Raw genomic sequence first — 27,725 nt, forward strand, 5'->3', positions numbered from 1 at the left:
CATCTGGATTAGCCACTGGGTTAACCCACTTAGTCTCTTAATTAGCTGATATACACAGAATAATAAAGTGGTCTCTTTTTAGCCAGTGGACAATGATTTTGAAGAGAAGAATTTGGAATAGAAATGTCCTGTTATTTCCTGAATTGAAATGCGCTATATCACATGGTGATACTGTGTATTATTGTTCTTGCATCAAGTTTTAGGCCAAACGTTGCCAAGAAACATTCAAACAAGGACATAAATCCTGAAGTCCATCTTTGATAGGAGGGTAATCTTATGAGTGGTGCCAAGAACAATGTATTGATTTTGTGCTCATACGCCGTGTGTCTTGGGGTTTCCAGTGAGCTCTTTTAGAGTAAGCACTTTTAAGGCCACTAGAGAGAAGCCATAGGGCAGAACTATAGTAGTACTAGAGCCCTCCTTTCCCACCCTTTCTTCTTATGCTTAACCAGAAACACCACTTTAATGGTAATTGAATTTAAAGAGTTGAATCCACATCCCCCTAATGGTTATGGTTAGAACTGAAGGGTAATCTGATCCTAGATCTGTGGTTGAAATCTTCTATCCTCATTAACCATGCTAGAGTGAATTGATCCTAGACCTGTGGTTAATGACTACTCTGTTCATGCTTACCTGTATGTTGAACTGATCCTAGACCTGTGGTTAATGACTACTCTGTTCATGCTTACCTGTATGTTGAACTGATCCTAGACCTGTGGTTAATGACTACTCTGTTCATGCTTACCTGTATGTTGAAGAGAGTGTTGAAGTCGGGGATGACGATATGTTTGTCCTCCATCTTGCGGCGCATGTTTTTGATGGCATGGATGGAAGTCTCATAGTAGGGCTGAGGCCGGCGGCGGTAAGGGAAGTCTTTCAGCCACAGGCAGCATGTTTCACACAGTTTGTTGAAAATGAGCCTGGCAAATGCCACCGACTCAATCTCTAAAAGATGACACACGCATGAACAAACACACAAATGGCATGTGATCAGACCACAGGCTCACACACATACAGTACACTACACATGGATGCATTAGTGCACTGGTGAAAAGAATGGCATACAGATGCATATAGTCACATGAAAAGAATGTGCTGAATAATATACACTCATGTTTTTATTTAACTAGGCAAGTCAGTTAAGAACAAATTCTTATTTACAATGACAGCCTAGGAACAATGGGTTAACTGCCTTGTTCAGGGGCAAGACAACACATTTTTACCTTGTCAGCTCGGGGATTCGATCCAGCAACCTTTTGGTTACTGGTCCAAAGCTCTAACCACTAGGCCACCTGCTGCTACGCTACCTGAATGTGAGACCTGTTGTCTGACATGCAACCACACACAAGTAATCAAAGAAAGGCACAGCAATGTGCTCCTATGCCCAAATATGTGCCCCCTCTCTCTCTCTCTCTCACACACACACACACACACACACACACACGTATTCAGTCCCAAATGACCCGTTAGTCTGGGAACCCCTGTTTTCCATACTTGAGATCTGTCACACTTGAACCAACCCAAAACCACTCATGTAAGCTAACATTGGGTCCTTACACAGGGAATAAAAGGGGAAACAGCTCAATGGAAGAGAGAAGATGGTTCCAGTGGAATTAAGGACAAGTGGGCAAGAGAGGCCATCTGGCAAATGGGTTCGGGGCTGGGGAAAAGGACAGAGAGATGGATGAAGGAGGGGAAAAGAGGATGTCATGATGAAGTGATCTCTCCGGCTGGGTCTCCCGGAGGGGATGGCTGACATTTTCTCTTCCACACCGTCTCCGTCTGTGTGCTGCAGACTGCGCTCCTACCAGATTTCATGGGAATAGGTCACTTATTGTCTGCACGCCTACACTCGCATGTCTCTCTCCCCTGTCTTTTGTTTGCCTGTGAAGAGTAACACTATGATTATATTGTTAAATGTAATGCTGCTGACTTTTTCACACAAAACAGTTTCCCGTGTGTATCAAGAATGGTCCACCACCCAAAGGACATCCAGCCAACTTGACAGAACTGTGGGAAGCAATGGAGTCAATATGGAACGCTTTTGACACCATGAAGAGTCCATGCCCTGACGAATTGAGGCTGTTCTGAGAGCAAAAAGGGGGTGCAACTCAATATTAGGAAGGTGTTCTTAATGTTTTGTACACTCAGTGTAAATAGAGTACATATATAAACTCAGCAAAAAAAGAAACGTCCTCACTGTCAACTGCATTTATTTTCAGCAAATGTAACATGTGCAAATATTTGTATGAACATAACAAGATTCAACAACTGAGACATACATTGAACAAGTTCCACAGACATGTGACTAACAGAAATTGAATAATGTGTCCCTGAACAAAGGGGGGGGGGGGGTCAAAATCAAAAGTAACAGCCAGTATCTGGTGTGGCCACCAGCTGCATTAAGTACTGCAGTGCATCTCCTCCTCATGGACTGCACCAGATTTGCCAGTTATTGCTGTGAATTGTTACCCCACTCTTCCACCAAGGCACCTGCAAGTTCCCGGACATTTCTGGGGGGGAATGGCCCTAACCCTCACCCTCTAATCCAACAGGTCCCAGACGTGCTCAATGGGATTGAGATCCGGGCTCTTTGCTGGACATTGCAGAACACTGACATTCCTGTCTTGCAGGAAATCACGCACAGAACGAGCAGTATGGCTGGTGGCATTGTCATGCTGGAGGGTCATGTCAGGATGAGCCTGCAGGAAGGCTACCACATGATGCCTTCCCTGTAACGCACAGCGATGAGATTGCCTGCAATGACAACAAGCTCAGTCCGATGATGCTGTGACACACCGCCCCAGACCATGACGGACCCTCCACCTGCAAATTGATCACGCTCCAGAATGCAGGGCTCGGTGTAAAGCTCATTCCTTCAACAATAAACGCGAATCCGACCATCATCCCTGGTGAGACAAAACCGTGACTCATTAGTGAAGAGCACTTTTTGCCAGTCCTGTCTGGTCCAGCGACGGTGGGTTTGTGCCCATAGGCAACATTGTTGCCGGTGATGTCTGGTGAGGACCTGCCTTACAACAAGCCTACAAGCCCTCAGTCCAGTCTCTCTCAGCCTATTGCGGACAGTCTGAGCACTGATGGAGGGATTGTGTGTTCCTGGTGTAACTCTGGCAGTTGTTGTTGCCATCCTGTACCTGTCCATCAGGTATGATGTTCTGTACCGATCCTGTACAGGTGTTGTTACACATGGTCTGCCACTGCGAGGACGATCAGCTGTCTGTCCTGTCTCCCTCCCTGTAGCGCTGTCTTAGGTGTCTCACAGTAATGCAATGTATTGCCCTGGCCAAATCTGCAGTCCTCATGCCTCCTTGCAGCATGCCTAAGGCACGTTCACGCAGATGAGCAGGGACTCTGGGCATCTTTCTTTTGGGGGTTTTCAGAGTCAGTAGAAAGGCCTCTTTAGTGTCCTAAGTTTTCATAACTGTGACCTTAATTGCCTACGGTCTGTAAGCTGTTAGTATCTTAATGACCGTTCCACAGGTGCATGTTCATTAATTGTTTATGGTTCATTGAACAAGCATGGGAAACAGTGTTTAAACCCTTTACAATGAAGATATGTGAAGTTATTTGGATTTTTACTAATTATCTTTGGAAGACAGGGTCCTGAAAAAGGGACGTTTCTTTATTTGCTGAGTTTATATATTACCAGTCAAAAGTTTGGACACACCTACTTAAGGGTTTTTCTTTATTTGTACTATTTTCTACATTGTAGAATAAAAGTGAAGACAGCAAAACTATGAAATAACACGTATGGAATCATGTAGTAACCAAAAAAGTGTTAAACAAATCAAAATATATTTTATATTCTTTAAAGTAGCCACCCTTTGCCTTGATGACAGCTTTGCACACTCTTTGCATTTTCTCAACCAGCTTCATGAGGTGGTCACCTGGAATGCATTTCAATTAACAGGTGTGCCTTGTTAAAGTTAATTTGTGGAATTTATTTCCATCTTAAAGTGTTTGAGCTTCAGTTGTGTTTTGACAAGGTAGGGGTGGTATACAGAAGATAGCCCTATTTGCTAAAATACCAAGTCCATATTATGGAAAGAACAGCTCAAATAAGCAAAGAGAAATGACAGTCCATTATTACTTTAAGACATGAAGGTCAGTCAATCTGGAAAATTTTAAGAACTTCTAAAGTTTCTTCAAGTGCAGTCTCAAAAACCATAAAGCGCTATGATGAAACTGGCTCTCATGTGGACCGCTACAGGAAAGGATGACGCAGCGTTAGCTCTGCTGCAGAGGAAACGTTCATTACAGTTAACAGCACCTCAGATTGCAGCCCAAATAAATGCTTCACTGAGTTCAAGTAACAGATACATCTCAACATCAACTGTTCAAAGGAGACTGTGTGAATCAGGCCTTCATGGTTGAATTGCTGCAAAGGAACCACTACGAAAGGACACCAATAAGAAGAAGAGACTTGCTTGGGCCAAGATCATGAGGAATGGACATTAGACCGGTGGAAATCTGTCCTTTGGTCTGATGAGTCCAAATTTGAGATTTTTGGTTCCAGCCGCCGTGTCTTTGTGAGACGCAGAGTAGGTGAACGGATGATCTCCGCATGTGTGGTTCCCACCGTGAAGCACGGAGGAGAAGGTGTGATGGTGTGTGGCTGCTTTGCTGGTGACATTGTCAGTGATTTATTTTGAATTCAAGGCACACTTAACCAGCATGGCTACCACAGCATTCTGCAGCAATACGCCATCCCATCTGGTTTGCGCTTAGTAGGACTATAATTTGTTTTTCAACAGGACAATGACTCAAAACACAACTCCAGGCTGTGTAAGGACTATTTGACCAAGAAGGAGAGTGATGGTGCTGCATCAGATGACATGGCCTCCACAATCACCCGACCTCAACCCAATTGAGATGGTTTGAGATGAGTCGGACCCCAGCGTGAAGGAAAAGCAGCCAACAAGTGCTCAGCATATGTGGGAACTCCTTCAAGACTGTTGGAAAAGCATTCCGCATGAAGCTGGTTGAGAGAATGTCAAGAGTGTGCAAAGCTGTCATCAAGGCAAAAGTTGGCTGCTTTGAAGAATTTGTTTGGCACTTTTTTGTCTACTACATGATTCCATATGTGTTATTTCATAGTTGTGATGTCTTCACTATTATTCTACAATGTAGAAAATAGTAAAAAAGCCTGGGTGGAAAAAGCCATAGGCCATGGAGCAAATTAGGGTTAAGTAGCTTGCTCAAGGCACATCGACAGATTTTTCACCTTGTTGGCTCGCTTATTCCACCCAGCGACCTTTTGGCTACTGGGCCATTGCAGTAAACGCTAAGCTACTGTATCTGCCGCATTTGAACAGAACTCATCAAACATTCAGTTCAGCTTCAATGTGGATGTTTGTTATTTCTGTACGTTTTAAAACGTCTTAATATGTGATGTTCCCATCACAGTAGGTTGGTGGCACCTTAACTGGGGAGGACGGGCTCTTTGTTGCGAAGGGTTAATTGTTCATTAGTAACTTACAGGATAGTAGGGGAACTGACTCGTCTTGAGAAGATCTGATGCTTCCTATAGATCCTATAGATTCATCGTAAGAGCGTTAAGATTCCATAGCCCCCTGCAATAGATATCTGGACGACGTCATGTTGAATGAATTCTCTGCTCCACTTAGTGGAACTAAGGACATTCTTTCCACCCTCCACTCCTCACACTCCTTTCTCTCCATTCCTCTCCATTCCTCTCCATTCCTCTCCATTCCTCTCCATTCCTCTCCATTCCTCTCCATTCCTCTCCATTCCTCTCCATTCCTCTCCATTCCTCTCCATTCCTCTCCATTCCTCTCCATTCCTCTCCTCCTCTCCCTAGCTCCCCAGGCTCTGTAGTTAAATTGAACCTCCCATCCCATCCCAGAACCCTGTCAGGGAGCAGTATGAGCTCTGCGTGTGTGTGTTTGTCTGTGTGTGAGCCCGGCTAAACAGACTGGTATCCTCCATTCTTACCACCTCTTACCCACTCTCATTATGGCTTTCACCAACCCACCCTCTGTCCCAAGACAGCAACCTCGTCACACAAATTACTTGAGCCAAAATCATATATACAGTGCCCTCCACTAATATTGGCACCCTTGGCAAATATGAGCAAAACGGGCTGTGAAAAAAAATGTCTTTGCTGTTTATCCTCTTGGTCTTTCATTCGAAATATTCACAAAAATCTAACCTTTAATTGAAGTAAAATGATTGAAAAAAATGAATGTGAAAAAGTGAAATATATTTTTCTATGAAACATGTGCCACAATTATTGGCACCCCTAGAAATTCTTATGAGTAAAATCTAACTTAAGTATATTCCCATTATTATTTAAAGTTTTTAAATTCACCTGAGTGACTAGGAACACTTAAGTGGTAAGCCATGACTTCCTGTTTCACTGGGGTATAAATATGAGGTGACACACAGGCCAAGTTCCCATAGTCATCCATCACTATGGGAAAGACCCGAGAATACAGTAATTATGTGTGACAAAAATGGCTATAAGAAAATATCTCAATGGTTGAAAATGCCCATTTCCAGAAGTTTAAAGTAACTGAGATGTTAAACAATCTGCCTGGAAGAGGACGAGTGTCTACATTGACCCCACGCACAGTGAGGAGGATGGTTTGAGTGGTCAAAAAATCTCCAAGGATCACAGCTGGAGAATTGCAGATGTTAGTTGGGTCTTAGGGTCAGAAAGTCTCCAAAACTACGATCAGACGCCACCTACATAACCACAAGTTGTTTGGGAGGGTTGCCATAAAAATGCCTTTGCTGTCATCAAACAACAAACTTGAGTGCCTACAGTTTGCCAAACGTTACTGGAACTTTCAATGGGACTGGATGCTATGGTCAGGTGAGACCAAAATAATTTTTTTCAAGAGAATGCCAAGAGTGTGCAAAGCTGTCATCAAGGCAAAGGGTGGCCCACCATTAAAAAGCCAGACTACGGTTTGCAACTGCACATGGGGACAAAGATCATACTTTTTGTCCTCTGGTCTGATGAAACAAAAATAGAACTGTTTGGCCATAATGACCATCGTTATATTTGGAGGAAAAATGGGGGAGGCTTGCATCCCAACCGTGAAGCACGGGGGTGGCAGGATCATGTTGTGGGGGTGCTTTGCTACACTTCACAAAATAGATGGCATCATGAGGCAGGAAAATTATCTGGATATATTGAAGCAACATCAAGACATCAGTCAGGAAGTTGAAGCTTGGTCGCAAATGGGTCTTCCAAATGGACAATGACCCCAAGCATACTTCCAAAGTTGTGGCAAAATGGCTTAAGGACAACAAAGTCAAGGGATTGGAGTGGCCATCACAAAGCCCTGACCTCAATCCTATAGAAAATTAGTGGGCAGAACTGAAAAAGCGTGTGCGAGCAAGGAGGCCTACAAACCTGACTCAGTTACACCAGCTCTGCAGGAGGAATGGGCCAAATTTCACCCAACTTATTGTGGAAGGCTACCCGAAACGTTTGACCCAAGTTAAACAATTTAAAGGCAATGCTACCAAATACTAATTGAGTGTATGTAAACTTCTGACATACTGGGAATGTAATGAAAGAAATAAAAGCTGAAATTAATAATTCTCTCTATTATTCTGACATTTCACATTCTTAAAATAAAGTGTTGATCCTAACTGACCTAAGACAGGGAATTCTTACTAGGATTAAATGTCAGGAATTGTGAAAAACTGAGTTTAAATGTATTTGGCTAAGGTGTATGTAAACTTCCGACTTCAACTATATATATATATATATATATTATATTATATTTCCCCTGCATTCTTTCTGCCTCTCTCTCTCTCTCCCTGGCAAAAACACAGAGATCTTAGAGTGTTGCAGGGTTATTTAGACTGCTGTTTCCTGCTTTTCTAAAAGACCTCTGCTCTCGCTTGTTCGCTCCACAGAGTGCTTTATTTTGTCACTAACAAAGTAAAGGGAATTCTAAGTGACAGTGGATGACATCAAACTGTGGTATGAAAAAAGTGAGCCAGGAAGTGCAACTGTTTTAATGCTAAGTATTAGCTGAGTATACAAATGGTGATTTTTCTAATTTGTCCATGCTGTTGACTGAAACAACACCTAAACTGACAAAGGCTTTGAATTTAAGCTAATATATTGTATAACAAGTAACTCTGTCCATACAATAGCCTAGCTAGGTCAGTACATGACCTGATATTGCATGTCAGGCGTGGGCTGACAAGAGACTCACGGGGGAAAGGGTCTACTCCATCCTCAACAGTCTTCTGGATGTGGTAGATGGAGAGGTCACTCTGCAGAACACTGTCTGTTGTAGCCCGTGCCAGGGCAGCCGCCAGGGAGAAGGGGCAGTTACTGTAGGAGAGAAAAAAAAGCTAAATGGAGGCGTTATAACAGGAAGGAAGAGAGATCAAAGCGTGGGAGGAAGAGGGAAGAAGGTATAGGGTGATTATAGCAACCAGATATAACAGTCATATACCATAGAGATTGAGAGAGACTGAATCAGAGAGAGAGAGAGGGAGAGAGAGTTGTAGGTTGTGGCTGTAATGTCCCCATCAAGCTTCCTTGAGTTATCATACTCCAATGAGACCAGCCTATAGTCCTACAGTCCTCAATGATCAGCTCTCATTTTAATAATTAGGCCTACCTCATATATCAATTAATTTGACTGTCTGATGTAATTCCCTCCATTGACCAGCTTTAACCAATCCCAGAGTGGAAATCTGTCTGGCTGTACTTTGGCCTGAAACAGGCCTGTTAATTCTCCACGTTCCAATTGCTCCACTGACTGAACACTGTCACAATCAACGGCTCTCATGTAATTACTATCAGTTTGGCCACCTAGGCTTTTCGATCAATCATTAATCAGTTCAGCGGAGGAGAAAAGTTGCCATAATGAAACAAATGCTTGTTTCGTAACCTATTTTTTCTGAGGGATGAGTGACCCAGCCACCCTTTGGGATCCAAAATGGGGGAGTTTCCTAACACTTGTGGGGGATCCTGAGCATTGTTCTGCCACCATTCCATTACGGCTCTTTTAGTTGTGTATAGGCACTCTACCAAGCGTTGAGTGTATTATGAAATCTAGTCCTCACACTTGAGCCTGACAGAGCTCTCATGTTGTTCCACTGTATCAACAGTAGATATCACGGGAGATTTAATATGTTTACAGAGGGTAAAATCTAGTTCCATACAGTAGCCCTTTCTTGGTGAGCTAACAAGGGTGAAGCCCCTGGATTGATTAAAAACGCAATGTCAAACCGTTTAAATTCAATCTTATATTGCAATCAAAATATTATTGAGGCCCTTGAACTAGTCGTAACGTGATTACTATACCACAAGTGTCACATTGGGGCTTGTCCCCATAGCAACTTGGCTCAGAGACCTTGTGGAAAAATCCCATTTGAAGTGTTGTTATATTGACTATCACTGCTAAAAGTACACTGGTTTGTAAAGACTGTATACAACCATTCTGAAATCCTTACTTGACTGATGAGAAAACAATAAAAGACAAAGAAACTACTTGAAATGTGAAATACCACATTCATTTAGAAGCTCCTAATGCAAACTTGACTGCAAGATACAGTATGTCCTCTTTCTGTTGTTCCAATGGTCCTGGTCCCCTCAACCCAAATAAGAAAAGAAAAGCAACAAATCAGATGAGAAGTGTCTGACAAATACTCGCCCTTTGCAGAGATGTCTGTCAATTGGTAACGGTGTTGACGTGTTATGCTCGACCTGCTCAGGTTTCCACCAAAAAACACCAGAAAATTGCCAAAAATAGTAGACTTGACTATTAGATGTTCAAAGTTCCTTTCGAATGTTTTGTTTTTAAAAGGAATAGTTTCACCATATTAAAATGAGGGTTCAGTTCACATAACAGGGTTGACCTTAAAATGAGGGACAGGTTTTTTGTTGTTGTTTTTTTTAACCTTAAAATGAATCATTAATCATAAGAAATAAATAATCAAGTGAAAACTTGGAGAAGTGTTGGGGTTAAGTGGGTTAAAATCTTCCTACAAGTCACAGAGTATGCACCTGTCAAAACCAGATGTATTAAATGTTCCATGTGGTTTATATTAAAGTGTACTACATTTAATATATACATTTTTTTTGCACAACATAGGTACAGCAGATCCCCTTATCGTGTGGGACACTTTCAAATGTACTTTTAGAGGCCATTTACTACAATACTCATCATTAAAACTAAAGCAGTCTAGCTCAAAAGAGATTAGACTAATAAAGGAAATAGAGGAAGTAACAGCGCAGGTAGATAGTAAAGGAAACTGTACTATAGAGGCACAAAATAGGTTAGAGGAAAAACAAAAAGAAATGGATGTACTTATTCAAGAACGATCAAGTGTAATGTATTACAAAAATAAAGCGAAATGGATGGAAAATCTTCAACATAGAAATTCTACCAATTATGGAGTTATCCATGATTATGCAGTCTCCTCCATTTCCACTGAATGATGTTAACTGTAAGGATTTCTTTCCTAATAATAATAATAATAATAATAATGTAAAATTAACACATTTACAGAAAGACCTGTGTGAAGGCCAACTTACAGAAGAGGAACTTTTTGAGGCAATAAAATCTTTTCAGTCTGGAAAAACACCAGGGCTTGATGGTATACCAGTAGAGGTATATCAGACCTTTTTTTATGTACTCAAAGATCCATTATTAGCATGTTCTAATTACTCTTATACAAATGGTAGACTATCAGGTACTCAACAAAAAGGTCTGATTTCATTACTACTAAAACAGGGCCCAGGTGGTAAGTATAAAGATCCAGTCCATTTAAAAAACTGGAGGCCTCTAACACTTCAATGTTGTGAATGCAAAAATCCTGGCGAAATGCATAGCACAAAAAATAAAAAAGTTTTACCAGATATTGTTCATCCTGATCAGACAGTTTTTTTTTACATGGACACTCTATTGGAGATAATATACGACAATTACATGAAACAATTGAACATTATGAAACATCGAAGATACCAGGCCTGGTCTTCATAGCCGATTTTAAAAAGGCGTTTGATAATGTACGACTAGAATTTATATATAAATGCCTGGATTACTTTAATTTTGGTGAATCTCTTATACAATGGGTTAAAGTTATGTACAGCAACCACAGACGTAAAATAGTAAATAATGGTTACTTCTCAGAAAGCAATGAGCTGTTAAGAGGAGTAAAACATATATTTATTATGGCCATTGAAATGCTAGCTATTAAAATTAGATCCAACAAGAACATTAAGGGGTTAGAAATCCTGGGGATAAAAACTAAAGTGTCAATGTATGTTGATGACTCTAGTTTTTTCTTAAATCTGCAATCTGTATCCCTGCAGTCTCATTGAAGATCTTGATCACTTTTCTAGCCTCTCTGGATTAAAACCTAATTATGACATATTACGTATTGGATCGTTAAAAAAATACAGTGTTAACACTATCTTGTAGTTTACCAATAAAATGGGTTGATGGTGGACATACTTGGTATTCACATCTAAAAAAATATATAAATTAATTTACCACAATTAATTTCAATAGAAACCATGGAGAGGTGAATACTTGTCTATTTATGGAAAAATCACATTGATTAACTCTTTGGTCCTATCACAGTTTACTTACTTACTAATGGCATTGCCTATTCCAGATGACTCGTTTTTTAAATCATATGAGCAAAAAATATTTCATTTGGAATGCTAAGCCAGACAAAATTAAACGTGCCTATTTATATAATGAATATGAGTTTGGGGTGCTAAAATGATTAAATATTAAAGCTCTCACTAAAATCTTCACTCATACATAAGGTAAACCCAAAATGGTTCTCCAGTAGATTATTAAGAAAGGCTCATCCTTTGTTCAAAAATGGTCTTTTTGCCTTTATACAGATTACAACTTCTAATTTCCGACTAAAGTATCGCCCTTTCTTAAACAAGCCATACAAAGCTGGTTACAATTTGTTTTATCCTCCAGAAAAGATAGAACAAATATTACGACAAATGTTATGGTTAATAAAAAAACATTCTTTAGGGATTTAAAAAAATGTAATTGCATTATATTTGGTAATGATATTATGAATAGAAACAGAGGAGTTATGTCACATATGCAGTTATCAAAAATAATTTATATGGGAATATCTGCTCAATCCAAATTTACAACCAACTGACTGCAGCACTACCACAAAAATGGAGGAGGCAAATGGAAAAGGGAGAAGGTAGGGAACTTGTTTGCCTGCCATATATTAATAGATACAAATTGGCTGAAAAGAACTGGCATAAATAGAAAAATATACCAGTTTCATTTGAGGACAAAAATGTTGACACCTGCGCCATACAGGTTGCAAAATAAATGGGAAGAGATTTTCGATGTACCAATTCCATAGCACATGGTTTATGAACTGGTACAAAAAACAACAATTGATTCAACACAATTTAAATTATTATAAAAAATTCTTGCGACCAACAGAATGCTATATATATGGGGCATACAACAATCTCAGCACTGTAGATTTTGCTACGAAGAGACAGAATCAACAGATCATTTATTCAGGTATTGCTCCTATTTAGATTGTTTCTTGTCACAGGTTCAGGCATGGTAAAAAAAAAAACACAACATGCAATTAAAATTAACCTTACAAATAGCAGTATTGGGCGATTTGGAAAGCCATAGTCTGTCAATAAATAATATAATAATACTTGTAGAAAAGGTTGTCATCTTTAGCTCACAATCTGTGGAAACTATACGATTAGAAAGGTAAAAAAATTATGTATAACATCACAGCACAATTGAAATAAATATGGCACATGGAAACCAAACGAGGGTGGTCTATGGTGATAGGTGGGATGGGCTGAGAGTGGCTGAGGGTTGGGTTTAAAGAGCTTATGTATGTAGATTAAGTATTATTGTTATGTGATTGCTTTATATAAAAGTACCATGTATGTAAAATGTGTATGCAAAATGTGTATGCAAAATGTACAGTATATGTAAAATGCACAGTTGAAGTCGGAAGTTTACATACACCTTAGCCAAATACATTTAAACTCAGTTTCACAACTCCTGACATGTAATCCTAGTAAAAATTCCCTGTCTTAGGTCAGTTAGGATCAACACTTTATTTTAAGAATGTGAAATGTCAGAATAATAGTAGAGAGAATTATTTATTTCAGCTTTTATTTATTTCTTTCATCACATTCCCAGTGGGTCAGAAGTTTACATCCACTCAATTAGTATTTGGTAGCATTGCTTTTAAATTGTTTCACTTGGGTCAAATGTTTCGGGTAGCCTTCCACAAGCTTCCCACAATAAGTTGGGTGAATTTTGGCCCATTCCTCCTGACAGAGCTGGTGTAACTGAGTCAAGTTTGTAGGCCTCCTTGCTCGCATACACTTTTTCAGTTCTGCCCACACATTTTCTATGGGATTGAGGTCAGGGCGTTGTGATGGCCACTCCAATACCTTGACTTTGTTGTCCTTAAGCCATTTTGCCACAAATTTGGAAGTATGTTTGGGGTCATTGTCCATTTGGAAGACCCATTTGCGACCAAGCTTTAACTCCTGACTGATGTCTTGAGATGTTGCTTCAATATATCCAGATAATTGTCCTCCTCATGATGCCATCTATTTTGTGAAGTGCACCAGTCCCTCCTGCAGCAAAGCACTACCACAACATGATGCTGCCACCCCCGTGCTTCATGGTTGGGATGGTGTTCTTTGGCTTGCAAGCCACCCCCTTTTTCCTCCAAACATAACGATAAAACAGTTCTATTTTTGTTTCATCAGACCAGAGGACATTTCTCCAAAAAGTATGATCTTTGTCCCCATGTGCAGTTGCAAACCGTAGTCTGGCTTTTTTATGGCGGTTTTGGAGCAGTGGCTTCTTCCTTGCTGAGCAGCCTTTCAGGTTATTTCGATATTGGACTCGTTTTACTGTGGATATAGATACTTCTTGTACCTGTTTCCTCCAGCATCTTCACAAGGTCCTTTCTGCTGTTCTGGGATTGATTTGCACTCTTCACACCAAAGTACGTTCATCTCTAGGAGACAGAACGCGTCTCCATACTGAGCGGTAGGTCTTGGCTGATTTCTTTTGATTTTCCCATGATGTCAAACAAAGAGGCACGGAGTTTGAAGGTAGGCCTTGAAATACATTCACAGGTACACTTCCAATTGACTCAAATGATGTCAATTAGCCGACCAGAAGCTTCTAAAGCCATGACATCATTTTCTGGAATTTCCCAAGCTGTTTAAAGGCACAGTTAACTTAGTGTATGTAAACTTCTGACCCACTGGAATTGTGAAACAGTAAATTATAAGTGAAATAATCTGTCTGTAAACAATTGTTGGAAAAATTACTTGTGTCATGCACATGTCCTAACCGATTTGCCAAAACCATAGTTTGTTAACAATAAATTTGTGGAATGGTTGAAAAGCAAGTTAATGACTTAAGACATTTTGCCTCAACTTTGGAAGTTCGGGGTCATTATCCATTTGGAAGACCTATTTGCGACCAAGCTTTAACTAAGTGTATGTAAACTTCCGACTTCAACTGTATATGTAAAATGTAGCAAAAAAGTTATAAAAACACTAAAAGTTATTTGTCTTCCGAAGAATATATATTTTTTTATATATATAATAAAAATAAAAGAAGAAATAATACACATTTCTACTTAAAATATCAAAGGGATGCAAAAGACACTCATTTCGTAGAACGACCCATGAAGCTAATATTGCGCTCAGACCTCCTCGCTGGAACTGTGGCTTGGTGACCAGTCATTTTTTTATTTGCAATTCAAAACCATGAAATTGATTGTGGACTACGGAAAAGGAAGGCAGAGCACACCCCCATTCTCACTGACGGGGCTGTAGTGGAGCAGGTTGAGCGCTTCAAGTTCCTCACCAATGAAATGTCATGGTCCAAACACACCAAGACAGTCGTGAAGAGTGCATGACAATGCCTATTCCCCCTCAGGAGACTGAAAAGATTTGGCATGGGTCCTCATATCCTCAAAAAGTTGAAGCATCGAGAGCATCCTGACTGGTTGCATCACTGCCTGGTATGGAAACTGCTTGGCCTCCGACCGCAAGGCACTACAGTGGGTAGTGTGTACGGCCCAGTACATTACTGGGGCCAAGCTTCCTGCCATCCAAGACCTCTACACCAGGCGGTGTCAGAGGAAGGCCCTAAAAATTGCCAAAGACTCTCGGCAAGCAGTACCGGAGCGCCAAGTCTAGGTCCAAAAGGCTTCTTAACAGTTTCTACCTCCAAGCTATAAGACTCCTGAACAGCTAACCAAATGGCTACCCCCCCATTTTTATGCTGCTGCTACTCTGTTTATTATCTATGCATAGTCACTTTACCTCTACCTACATGTACATATTACCTCAATTACCTCGACTAACCGGTGCCCCCGCACCTTGACTCTGTACCGGTAGCCTCTGTATACAGCCTCGTTACTGTTATTTTATTGTTGCTCTTTAATTATTTGTTATTTTTCTATTTTCTTCTTTTTGAAATTGTTATCTATTGTTACTTTCAGTTTATTTAGTAAATACTTTAACACTTATTTTTTCTTAAAACTGCATTGTTGGTTAAAGGCTTGTAAGTAAGCATTTCACTGTAAGGTAAGCATTTCACACCTGTTATTTTTTTGGCCCCCCACAGTTTTATAGAAGGAATTTAGTTTTGGTTAGGAAAATCACTAGGAATTCAGCTAAAAATGTGTTTAATTTATTAAATCTGTTTACCGAGTATTCCCACAAATAAAAAATAGACATATGTGATCGTGTCTCAATGTAATCAAGGTATGAAATTACTGCTATTTTCATATACAATCTCTTTTGGGGTTTAGTTGGGGTCAATTTGCATTGAACAAATGATTATAAATATGTTCCGACCCCCGACCATCCATCTGTCTGCGGCTGAATCTAGTTGCCTACTTTGTTTCACTGATCTACACACAATACCCCATAATGTCAAAGTGAAATGATGTTTTTAGACATTTTTACAAATTAATAAAACATCAAAAGCTGAAATGTATTTTTATTTTACCTTTATTTAGCTAAGCAAGTCAGTTAAGAACAAATTCTTATTTTCAATGACGGCCTAGGAACAGTCAGGTGCAGAACGACAGATTATTGATTACCTTGTCAGCTCAGGGATTTAGATTACCTTGTCAGCTCAGGGATTCAATCTTGCAACCTTTTGGTTACTAGTCCAACACTCTAACCACTAGGCTACCTGCTGCCCCAGCCAAGTAACCCCCCCCTGACATTGAATGTTCCTGAATGGCCTAGTTAGTATTGAAACCGGCTTGAAAATCAATGGCAAGACTTGAAAATGGCTGTCTACCAATGTTCAAAAACCAACTTGACAGAGCTTGAAGAATTTTAAAAAGAATAATGGGCAAATATTGTACAATCCAGGTTTGCAAAGCTATTAGAGACTTAGCCAGAAAGACTCACAGCTGTAATTGCTGCCAAATGTGATTCTAACATGTATTGACTTAGGGGGTTGAATACTTATCTAAAATACAAATTAAAATCCCATGAATACTTTCTGAAGACACTGTAAAGCAATGTGCTCCCTTCAAAGAGACCTAGGCTTAGATTCAATCCGGACCGCGGAAGTTCCGCGTTAAAACGAGATCGACATTTACAGGTAATTTTGTTCTCAGGGCGGTTATGCCAGTTTTGACTAACAGAAGTGATGTTTCGTAGCAGGTTAGGAGAACTTTGTGAACGTTTGAATTGTGTCTGATCATGTGTGAGAGGAGACATAATAAGCTACAGTATTTCTTTGCCCAGTGCAATGGACACTTTTCAAGTCTGCTTTGAGCTTTATAGCATTAGGCGAAACCAAGACTGTTCTCAGGGCGGGTCTGCCAGTTTTAAAGAGCAGAAGTTACTTTTTGTAGCAGGTTAGGAGAATTGACGTCGCAGGTTAGGAGAATTAACACGGCAGGTTAGGAGAATGCTAAAATGCTAAAATTGTCCCTGACACGACTCAAACATATCTAGCTACAATGAAAGTCTGCCCTGAAAACAGTCTTGGTTTCCACTAATGCGATGATGCCGTTACGTAACCTTGGACCAGGTGCTGCCTTAATCTGGGCAGGTTATACACCATTGTGGCTCCGAGCTCCTGTACCCATGGTAACCTGAAGCACCCAGTGTGTTGACAGCTGATGACGGGGTTGCCATGACAACACCACTGCCTGACGGTAGCAGGTACAGTGGTTCATTGGGCAGGCGGCATGCCCAAGGTCTACCTCTGACGGCTACAGGAATTGTGTGTGCATATGCAGCAGGGGGTGGCCGTACGTAGCCACTATAGCCCCTGAGACAAAGCAGGGGGTGAGGATGAAGGGATAAAGGAAGAGAGAAAGGAGGGAGGGAGGAAGCAGGGATACGCTCTTCCCTCATCAAAGGAAGTGGAGAAGCACACTCTTAGAAAAAAGGGTTCCAAAAGGGTTATTCAGCTGTCCCCATAGGAGAACCCTTTTTGGTTCCAGGCAGAACTCTTTTTGGTTCTAGGTAGAACCCTCTGTGGAAAAGGTTCCACATTGAACCAAAAAGAGTTATACCTGGAAGCAAAAAGGGTTCTTCTAAGGGTTAACCTATGGGGACAGCTGTAGAACCCTTTTAGGTTGTAGATAGCACCTTTTTTTCTAAGATTGCAGGCAGCTCAACAGGCAGCGAGGGGAATGAGGAACATTCTCACACAAGAACAGTCCAATGACAGGCTGCTCATGAGGGTAACCCCAGTAACCAGGCCAGATCTTAATGTGTCAGCATGCTTCAGTTCGGCTGGCGCCTAGCCGAACCGAATGAGTGTGCTTGCATACTCCCTTAAAAGACCTTCGCTTGAAAAATGAGGAAAAAGCGGCAATAGTACTGTTTGGCCATTTTGAGACGCCATAGCCAGTATAAACTTCCTCAAAATAGTCAGAAATAACCTAAGATAATATGTCATTAATTTTGATGTTTTTTTCGAGGAGATCTTAGTCGCTCAATTTTACATCTACCCAAGATGATTACGCAGTATTTTAAAATTAAAGAATGTGCATGAAAACGAGTCGTCTGTAGTTGAATGACAACAAAGACTTTGAAGAATCCATACTGTTGGCCAATCACCAATGAAGGGGTGTAGACTTCGGCTCCGAACTTTGGCTTGCCTCCAGAAAAAAAGTTGTGTCCCTGAACAGCTGAAACAAACAAAAACATCACTTTAAATTTTTTTATATATATTATAATTTTTTTCTCCCACCTTTCTTTAACCAGGTAGGCCAGCTGAGCACAATTTCTCATTTACAACTGCGACCTGAAAAAAATGCCGTCATAATATAGGCACAAACTCTCCCGAACTGTTTCGTCTGGGAAGTATGTGGATGCCTTTACAGTGCCTATCATAAGTATTCACCCAACCTTTGATCTTTTCACATTTTGTTGATTTAGAAAGTGGGATGGAAATGGATTTAATTGTGATTTTTTTTACACTGATCTACAAAAAAACTGTCAAAGTGAAAAGAAAATTCAATAAATGTTTACAATTGATTTATATATTTTTTACAACTAAAATGTCTTGCTTATAAAAGTACCCCCCCCCTTTGTTACGGCAAGCCTAAAGTCCAAAATGTGCTTAACAATTCACATAAGTTGCACAAACTTATTCTGTTCAGCAGACACTGAATATTTTGAGCATGGTGAAGCTATTAATTAATCTTTGGATGGTGTATCAATACACCGAGTCACTACAGAGATACAGGCATCCTTCCTAACTGAGTTGACGGAGAGGAAGGAAACCGCTCAGGGATTTCAATGGTGAATTTAAAACAGTTACAGAGTTTAATGGCTGTGATAGGAGAACACTGACGATGGATCAACAACTTTGTAGTTACTCTACAAAACAAACCTAAATGACAGAGTGAAAAGTAGGAAGCCTGTACAGAATAAACATATTCCAAAACATCCATCCGTTTTGCAACAAAGCACTAAAGTAATACTGCAAAAAATGTGGCAAAGGGATTAAGTTTTTGTCCTGAATACAAAACGTTATGTTTGGGGCATATCCAACACATGACTGAGTACCACTTTCCATATTTTCAACTATGGTGGTGTCTGCATCATGGGTATGCTTGTCATCAACAAGGACTGGGGAGTAAAAAAAAATTAAAAAAAATGTAATGAGGCTAAGCACACACAAAATCCTAGAGGAAAATCTGGTTCAGTCTGCTTTCCACCAATCACTGGGAGACAAATTCACCTTTCAGCAGAACAATAACCGAAAACACAAGGCCAAATATACACTGGAGTTGCTTACCAAGGAAACACTGGCCGAGTTAAAGTTTGACTTAAATTTGCTTGAAAATCTACGGCAAGACTTGAATTGCTGTCTAGCAATGATCAACAACCAACTTGAATTTTGAAAATATATATTAGTGGGTTTTCCCCCTTTAATTAAAAAAAATAATACATTTTTCTTTCACTTTGACATTACACAGTATTTTGTGTAGATCATTAACTAAAAATGACAATTAAATCCATTTGAATCCCACTTTATAACAATAAAATGTGAAGAAATCCAAGGGGGATGAATTCCTAATTGTATGATAAGTACTGTATACAGGGGTAACCAAAGTGACTTGGCCTAGCTACTCTATAAGAGGAATTAATCAAATTAACATGAGATAACTTAACATATCTCAGATAACAGGTTAAATGTCTCTTTGTGCCAAGTGCCATACACGTTCAAATTCCATCTTATTGCGGGTAAGCAGCGATAACCGGTCTAGCTACAATACCTGTTTAACATATTGGGTCAATTGTAACAATTATCATCAGGGAAGTTGATATCTTTTTGGCAGAGACTCATACAAAGTAAAAACATTTACAGCATCCTCTGAAATGTAGATCATGTTGAAACTGCAGCTACATTAATAACATTTGATAGCAAGGTCATAGGTTATCTTTAACGGCACAATATTCTAATTTAGATCGAGAAGTTAAGAATGAGTCAAAGTTGATCTTAAGCCTAAAATGTGATTATCTCTACTCCAGATACTACAGCCCATTAACTCAGGCGCCGATTATTTTACTAATTGCTGGTTAATGTAATAATAATAATAATAATAATGTATGCCATTTAGCAGACGCTTTTATCCAAAGTGACTTAGTCATGCGTGCATCAATTTTTTACATACAGTGGGGCAAAAAAGTATTTAGTCAGCCACCAATTGTGCAAGTTCTCCCACTTAAAAAGATGAGGCCTGTAATTTTCATAGTTGAAAATTACAAATTACAATTACAATTACAAAATGAGAAAAAATGAGATTTTTAATGAATTTATTTGCAAATTATGGTGGAAAATAAACCTTTGTTATTGACCAAATACTTATCTCAATACTTTGTTATATACCCTTTGTTGGCAATGACAGAGGTCAAACGTTTTCTGTAAGTCTTCACAAGGTTTTCACACACTGTTGCTGGTATTTTCTGCCCATTCCTCCATGCAGATCTCCTCTAGAGCAGTGATGTTTTGGGGCTGTTGCTGGGCAACACGGACTTTCAACTCCCTCCAAAGATTTTCTATGGGGTTGGAATCTGGAGACTGGCTAGGCCACTCCAGGACCTTGAAATGCTTCTTACGAAGCCACTCCTTCGTTGACCGGGCGGTGTGTTTGGGATCATTGTCATGCTGAAAGACCCAGCCACATTTCATCTTCAATGCCCTTGCTGATGGAAGGAGGTTTTCACTCAAAATCTCACAATACATGGCCCCATTCATTCTTTCCTTTACACGGATCAGTCGTCCTGGTCCCTTTGCAGAAAAACAGCCCCAAAGCATGATGTTTCCACCCCCATGCTTCACAGTAGGTATGGTGTTCTTTGGATGCAACTCAGCATTCTTTGTCCTCCAAACACGACGAGTTGAGTTTTTACCAAAAAGTTATATTTTGGTTTCATCTGACCATATGACATTCTCCCAATCTTCTTCTGGATCATCCAAATGCTCTCTAGCAAACTTCAGACGGGCCTGGACATGTACTGGGTTAAGCAGGGGGACACGTCTGGCACTGCAGGATTTGAGTCCCTGGCGGTGTAGTGTGTTACTGATGGTAGGCTTTGTTACTTTGGTCCCAGCTCTCTGCAGGTCATTCACTAGGTCCCCCCGTGTGGTTCTGGGATTTTTGCTCACCGCTCTTGTGATCATTTTGACCCCACGGGGTGAGATCTTGCGTGGAGCCCCAGATCGAGGGAGATTATTAGTGGTCTTGTATGTCTTCCATTTCCTAATAATTGCTCCCACAGTTGATTCCTTCAAACCAAGCTGCTTACCTATTGCAGATTCAGTCTTCCCAGCCTGGTGCAGGTCTACAATTTTGTTTCTGGTGTCCTTTGACAGCTCTTTGGTCTTGGTCATAGTGGAGTTTGGAGTGTGACTGTTTGAGGTTGTGGACAGGTGTCTTTTATACTGATAACAAGTTCAAACAGGTGCCATTAATACAGGTAACGAGTGGAGGACAGAGGAGCCTCTTAAAGAAGAAGTTACAGGTCTGTGAGAGCCAGAAATCTTGCTTGTTTGTAGGTGACCAAATACTTATTTTCCACCATAATTTGCAAATAAATTCATTAAAAATCCTACAATGTGATTTTCTGGATTTTTTTCCCTCATTTTGTCTATCATAGTGGAAGTGTACCTATGATGAATATTACAGGCCTCTCTCATCTTTTTAAGTGGGAGAACTTGCACAATTGGTGGCTGACTAAATACTTTTTTGCCCCACTGTATGGGTGGTCCCGGGAATTAAACCCCAAAATATCCTGCCTTTGTAAGAGCCATGCTCTACCAACTGAGCTACAGAGGAGATTTGTTGTATTCTAAATGAAGATGTCTTGTGTACTAGACTAATGGTCTGAGCGAAGTTGTACAGGTAGCCTAGTTTGGCAAAAAGCATCTGGCACAGCCAGTTTACGCCGTACAATGCTAGTATCAGTGCTTATGTAACTCCTGTGTTACTAGAGAGCAGTTAGTAGGATATTCTCTGGGGTTTAAAGTTGGTGGTGTGTGTGTGTAGAGAGCTGGACAAGAGAAGCAGAGAGCTTTTCCTGACACCCACACACACACACGTGTGGTCATCCCATGACACATGCTTACAACGAGTTGGAGAGAAACATAAGGCCTCCTCTACCTCTGGTGGTTTTTCAAAAGAGTCACGATTATTCTGAAACCACTAAAATTCAATGCATTCATGTTGAGTGCTGAGATGAGTCAATTTAAAACACAGTACAAAATATATTTTGACTGAACACATCTTTGATTCCTCTCTGGTATCCATTTATTCACCAACAATCTAACTCTCAAATAAACCCTCTTTCAAGTTGGACCCACTTGCTCATAAAAAAATACTACTCTATCTGAATGTGGAGAGGACAGGGAGTGGGTAGATGGCCTGAGGTTGTGGTGGGAGGCGTGTGCGTTGGTATGAGTGTACAGTATTGTATGTGTATGTCTGTGTAGGAAGAGAATGTGGGGTGGATCTGTGGTTAAGTGGTGTGTGTGTTTGTGTGTGAAAAAATACATGACATAGGTAAGACATGGTCTCCTTATATGCGATTATATGGATGACAGTGCTACAGCGAGAGAGAGATGCTAACAGCCTCATCGGTCCCAAGCTGCCATATTTGCTAGTCCACCTCCTCCGCGTTTCCATTCTGTCTTTCTTCCTCGCTCTTTCTCTCTCGCTAGCTCACATACTCTGTCACTGCCTTGCTGAGAGGGGTGTGTGCCGACGAGTGTAGCCCTCATTGGTTGAGGGACTCCGGCACATTCGTCAGCAGCCAATAAGGTCCCCCCTCTGCTTGTGCGACACAGTGAAGTCAGATCAGTGTGAAGGAATGGGGATGAGGAGGAGAGAGAGGCTCTTTTCACACATTTATCTCTGTGAATTCTATTTTACAAACCTAACAACGTGCGTTGCTTTTCATAGTGACGACAACAGATACAATGTGTTGGAGCTTCACATCTTGCAGTTTTTCTCATCTATTGGCTGACAACTCCTTTACTGGGTTATTTCTATATACAGTGCCTTCAGAAAGTATTCACAGCCCTTGACTTTTTCCACTTTTTGTTGTGTTACAGCCCGAATTTAAAATGGATTGAGATTGTCACTGGCCTACACACACAATACCCCATAATGTCAAAGTGGAATTGTGTTTTTAGAAATGTTTACAAATCAATTCTAAATTAAAAGCTGAAATGTCTTGAGCCAATTAGTATTCAACCCCTTTGTTATTGCAAGCCTAAATAAGTTGAGTGAACATTTGCTTAACAAGGTCCCTCAGTCGAGTAGTGAATTTCACGCACAGATTCAACCAAAAAGACCAGGGAGCTTTTCTAATCTCGCAAAGAAGGGCAAAGATTGGTAGATGGTAAAAAAAAAAAATCAGACACTGAATATTTTGAGCATAGTGAAGCTATTAATTAGGCTTTGGATGGTGTATCAATACACCGAATCACTACAGAGATACAGGCATCCTTCCTTACTGAGTTGACGGAGAGGGAGGCAACCGCTCAGGGATTTCACCAGGAGGCCAATGGTGACTAAAACAGTTACAGAGTTTAATGGCTGTGATAGGAGAACACTGACGATGGATCAACAACTTTGTAGTTACTCTACAAAACAAACCTAAATGACAGAGTGAAAAGTAGGAAGCCTGTACAGAATAAACATATTCCAAAACATCCATCCGTTTTGCAACAAAGCACTAAAGTAATACTGCAAAAAATGTGGCAAAGGGATTAAGTTTTTGTCCTGAATACAAAGCGTTATGTTTGGGGCATATCCAACACATCACTGAGTACCACTTTCCATATTTTCAACTATGCTGGTGTTTGCATCAGGCAAACGCTTTTGCATCTGCTTAACAAGTTACATAAAAAGTTGCATGAACTGTGTGCAATAATAGTGTTTAACATGATTTGTTAATGACTACCTCATCTCTGTACCCCACACATGCATTTATCTGTAAGGTCCCTCAGCCGAGCAATGAATTTCAAACACATATTCCACAACAAAGATCAGGGAGGTTTTCCAATGCCTCACAAAGAAGTGCACCTATTAGTAGATGAAAAACCCCCACAAAAAACAGACATTGAATATACCTTTGAGCACGGTGAAGTTATTAATTACACTTGGATGGTGTATCAACAGCCAGTCACTACAAAGATACAGACGCCCTTCCTAACTCCGTTTCCAGAGAGGAAGGAAACCGCTCAGGGATTTCACCATGAGGCCAATGGTGACTTTAAAACAGTTACAGATAAAGGAGAAAACTGAGGATGGATAAACAACATTATAGCTACTCCACAATACTAACATAAATGGCAGAGTGAAAAGAAGGAAGCCTGTACAGAATACATATTTTTCCAAAACATGCATCCTGTTTGCAATAAGGCACTAAAGTAAACTTTATGTACTGAATACAAATAATTATTTTGGGGGGGCAAATAAAACACAACACGTCACTGAGTACCACTCTTCATATTTTAAAGCATGGTGGTGACTGCATCATGTTATGGTATGCTTGTCATTGGCAAGGGAGTTTTTTAGGACAAAAAGAAACGTAATAGAGCTAACCATAGGCAAAATCCTAGAGGAAAACCTGGTTCAGTCTGCTTTCCAACAGACTGGGAGACAAATTTGCCTTTCAGCAGGACAATAACCTAAAATACAAGGCTATATACTGGAGTTACTTACCAAGAGAACATTGAATGTTCCCGAGTTACAGTTACAGTTTTGACTAAAATCGCCTTGAAAATTGATGGCAAGACTTGAAAATGGTTGTCTAGTAGAGGTCGACCGATTATGATTTTTCAACGACGATACCGATACCGATTATTGGAGGACCCAAAAAAGCCAATACCGATTAATCGGCCGATTTTTTTATTTTATTTGTAATAATGAAAATTACAACAATACTGAATGAACACTTATTTATCTTAATATAATACATCAATAAAATCAACTTAGCCTCAAATAAATAATGAAACATGTTCAATTTCGTTTAAATAAAGCAAAAACAAAGTGTTGGAGAAGAAAGTAAAAGTGCAATATGTGCCATGTAAGAAAGCTAACGTTTAAGTTCCTTGCTCAGAACATGAGAACATATGAAAGCAGGTGATTCCTTTTAACATGAGTCTTCAATATTCCCAGGTAAGAAGTTTTAGGTTGTAGTTATTATAGGAATTATAGGACTATTTCTCTCTATACGATTTGTATTTCATATACCTTTGACTATTGGATGTTCTTATAGGCACTTTAGTATTGCCAGTGTAACAGTATAGCTTCCATCCCTCTCCTCGCCGCTACCTGGGCTCGAACCAGGAACACATTGACAACAGCCACCCTCGAAGCAGCGTTACCCATGCAGAGCAAGGGGAAATACTCCAAGTCTCAGAGCGAGTGACGTTTGAAACGCTATTAGCGCGCACCCCGCTAACTAGCAAGCCATTTCACACCGGTTACACCAGCCTAATCTCGGGAGTTGATAGGCTTGAAGTCATAAACAGCGCAATGCTTGAAGCATTGCGAAGAGCTGCTGGCAAAACGCACGAAAGTGCTGTTTGAATGAATGCTTAAGAGCCTGCTGGTGCCTACCATCGCTCAGTCAGACTGCTCTATGAAATCATAGACTTAATTATAACATAATAACACACAGAAATACGGGCCTGTAATGGCTGTCAAAGTCGTTCTCCTCCTCAGACGAGGAGGAGCATGGATCGGACCAAGATGCGGATTGATAATTGTACATGTTTAATGTAAATAACAAGAAAACACTACAAACTACAAAACAACAAACGTGACATACCTCAAAACAGTCCTGTGTGGTCCAAACACTGACACAGGAAACAAACACCCACAAAAGCCTACTGCCTATGGCTACCTTAAATATGGCTCCCAATCAGAGACAAATGAATGACAGCTGTCTCTGATTGAGACCCAATCTAGGCAGCCATAGACATAACTAGACAACCTAACAAACACTATCCCATACACATACAACACCCATAGACTAACCAAACACACACAACATACAATGCCCACCCCAACTCACGCCCTGACCAACTAAACATAATCAAAATAACATAAAAATAGGTCAGGAACGTGACAGGGCCTTAGGTCATTAATATGGTCGAATCCAGAAACTATCATCTAGAAAACAAAACGTTTATTCTTTCAGTGAAATACGGAACCGTTCCATATTTTATCTAACGGGTGGCATCCATAAGTCTAAATATTCCTGTTACATTGCACAACCTTCAATGTTATGTCATAATTACGTAAAATTCTGGCAAATTAGTTCGCAATGAGCCAGGCAGCTCAAACTGTTGCATGTACTCTGACTCTGCGTGCAATGAATGCAAGAGAGGTGACACAATTTCACCTGGATAATATTGCCTGCTAACCTGGATTTCTTTTAGCTAAATATGCAGGTTTAAAAATATATACTTCTGTGTATTGATTTTAAGAAAGGCATTGATGTTTATGGTTAGGTACACGTTGGAGCAACGACAGTCCTTTTTCGCGAATGCGCACTGCATCGATTATATGCAACGCAGGACACGCTAGATAAACTAGTAATATCATCAACCATGTGTAGTTATAACTAGTGATTATGATTGATTGATTGTTTTTTATAAGATAAGTTTAATCCTAGCTAGCAACTTACCGTGGCTTCTTACTGCATTCGCGTAACAGGCGGGCTCCTCGTGAGGCAGGTGGTTAGAGCATTGGACTAGTTAACCGTAAGGTTGCAAGATTGAATCACTGAGCTGACAAGGTAAGAATCTGTCATTCTGCCCCTGAACAAGGCAGTTAACCCACCGTTCCTAGGCCGTCATTGAAAATAAGAATGTGTTCTTAACTGACTTGCCTAGTTAAATAAAGGTGTAAAAAACGTACAAAAAAATATATATATATATTTTTATATCTGCAAAATCGGCGTCCAAAATTACCGATTTCCGATTGTTATGAAAACTTGAAATCGGCCCTAATTAATCGGCCATTCCGATTAATCGGTCGACCTCTACTGTCCAGCAATGAATAAGTCAAGGGGCATGAATACTTTCTGAAGGCACTTTATACAGTTTATTCCATATCTATAATTGAGGCCCTATAGGAGCTTTTTGTATTCTCCCCATGCCAGCTAGTCTATAGCGAAAAGCTTTTCCCCCATTCCTTATCATCATGGGCGATGTTACCGTTTGCATGGTGTAGATCTGTATTGACATGCATAGCGTAGCTGTGAGTCTGGGAGAGACAGAGCGTAGTGTAGAGGGCTTTACTGCAGCTTACTGCAGCTGCTGTCTGTGGAGGTGAAAGATCTGGGTCGGGGAGCCTTGCTTTGACGTCATACTGAGAGAGAGGAGGCTCAGCTCGGCTTCACTACTGGACAGAGACAGGATGAGGGAGGGACAGTGGGAGAGAGAAAGAGACTCAGCATAACCTCAGATTGAGAACTAGTACCTCTCTCTGAAGCGTATTTATCAAATGTAAAAGTCTGCTGGCAGCTCCATTGTTCTAGTCTCCCAGAGACGTCTCTCACTGGAAAATGAACATAATGTCCATAAGGATCCCAGTGAACCCTCTCTGGGTGTTCTCTCTCTCTCTCTCTTTCTTGCAAACCTGAGTTATTCTCTTTTCCTTACTAATTCCCTTCCTGTGTCACAGGGGGT

At 40.4% G+C, this 27,725-nt stretch overlaps 1 protein-coding gene across 2 annotated transcripts in view; it reads right to left on the reverse strand.

Annotated features, from left to right (window-relative positions):
• Positions 1 to 27,725, reverse strand: part of LOC139537509 (protein phosphatase 1E-like) — a 109,409-nt gene that overhangs the window by 7,968 nt on the left and 73,716 nt on the right. For both annotated transcript variants that reach the window (XM_071338901.1, XM_071338902.1), the window contains 2 exons: positions 8,223 to 8,344; positions 746 to 945 (listed from right to left, as the gene is read on the reverse strand). In XM_071338901.1, coding sequence (XP_071195002.1) covers positions 746 to 945; positions 8,223 to 8,344 — 322 coding nt within the window. The remainder of the gene's footprint in view (positions 1 to 745; positions 946 to 8,222; positions 8,345 to 27,725) is intronic.

This window comes from Salvelinus alpinus, chromosome 13, assembly GCF_045679555.1.
Source record: "Salvelinus alpinus chromosome 13, SLU_Salpinus.1, whole genome shotgun sequence".
NCBI lineage: Eukaryota > Metazoa > Chordata > Actinopteri > Salmoniformes > Salmonidae > Salvelinus > Salvelinus alpinus.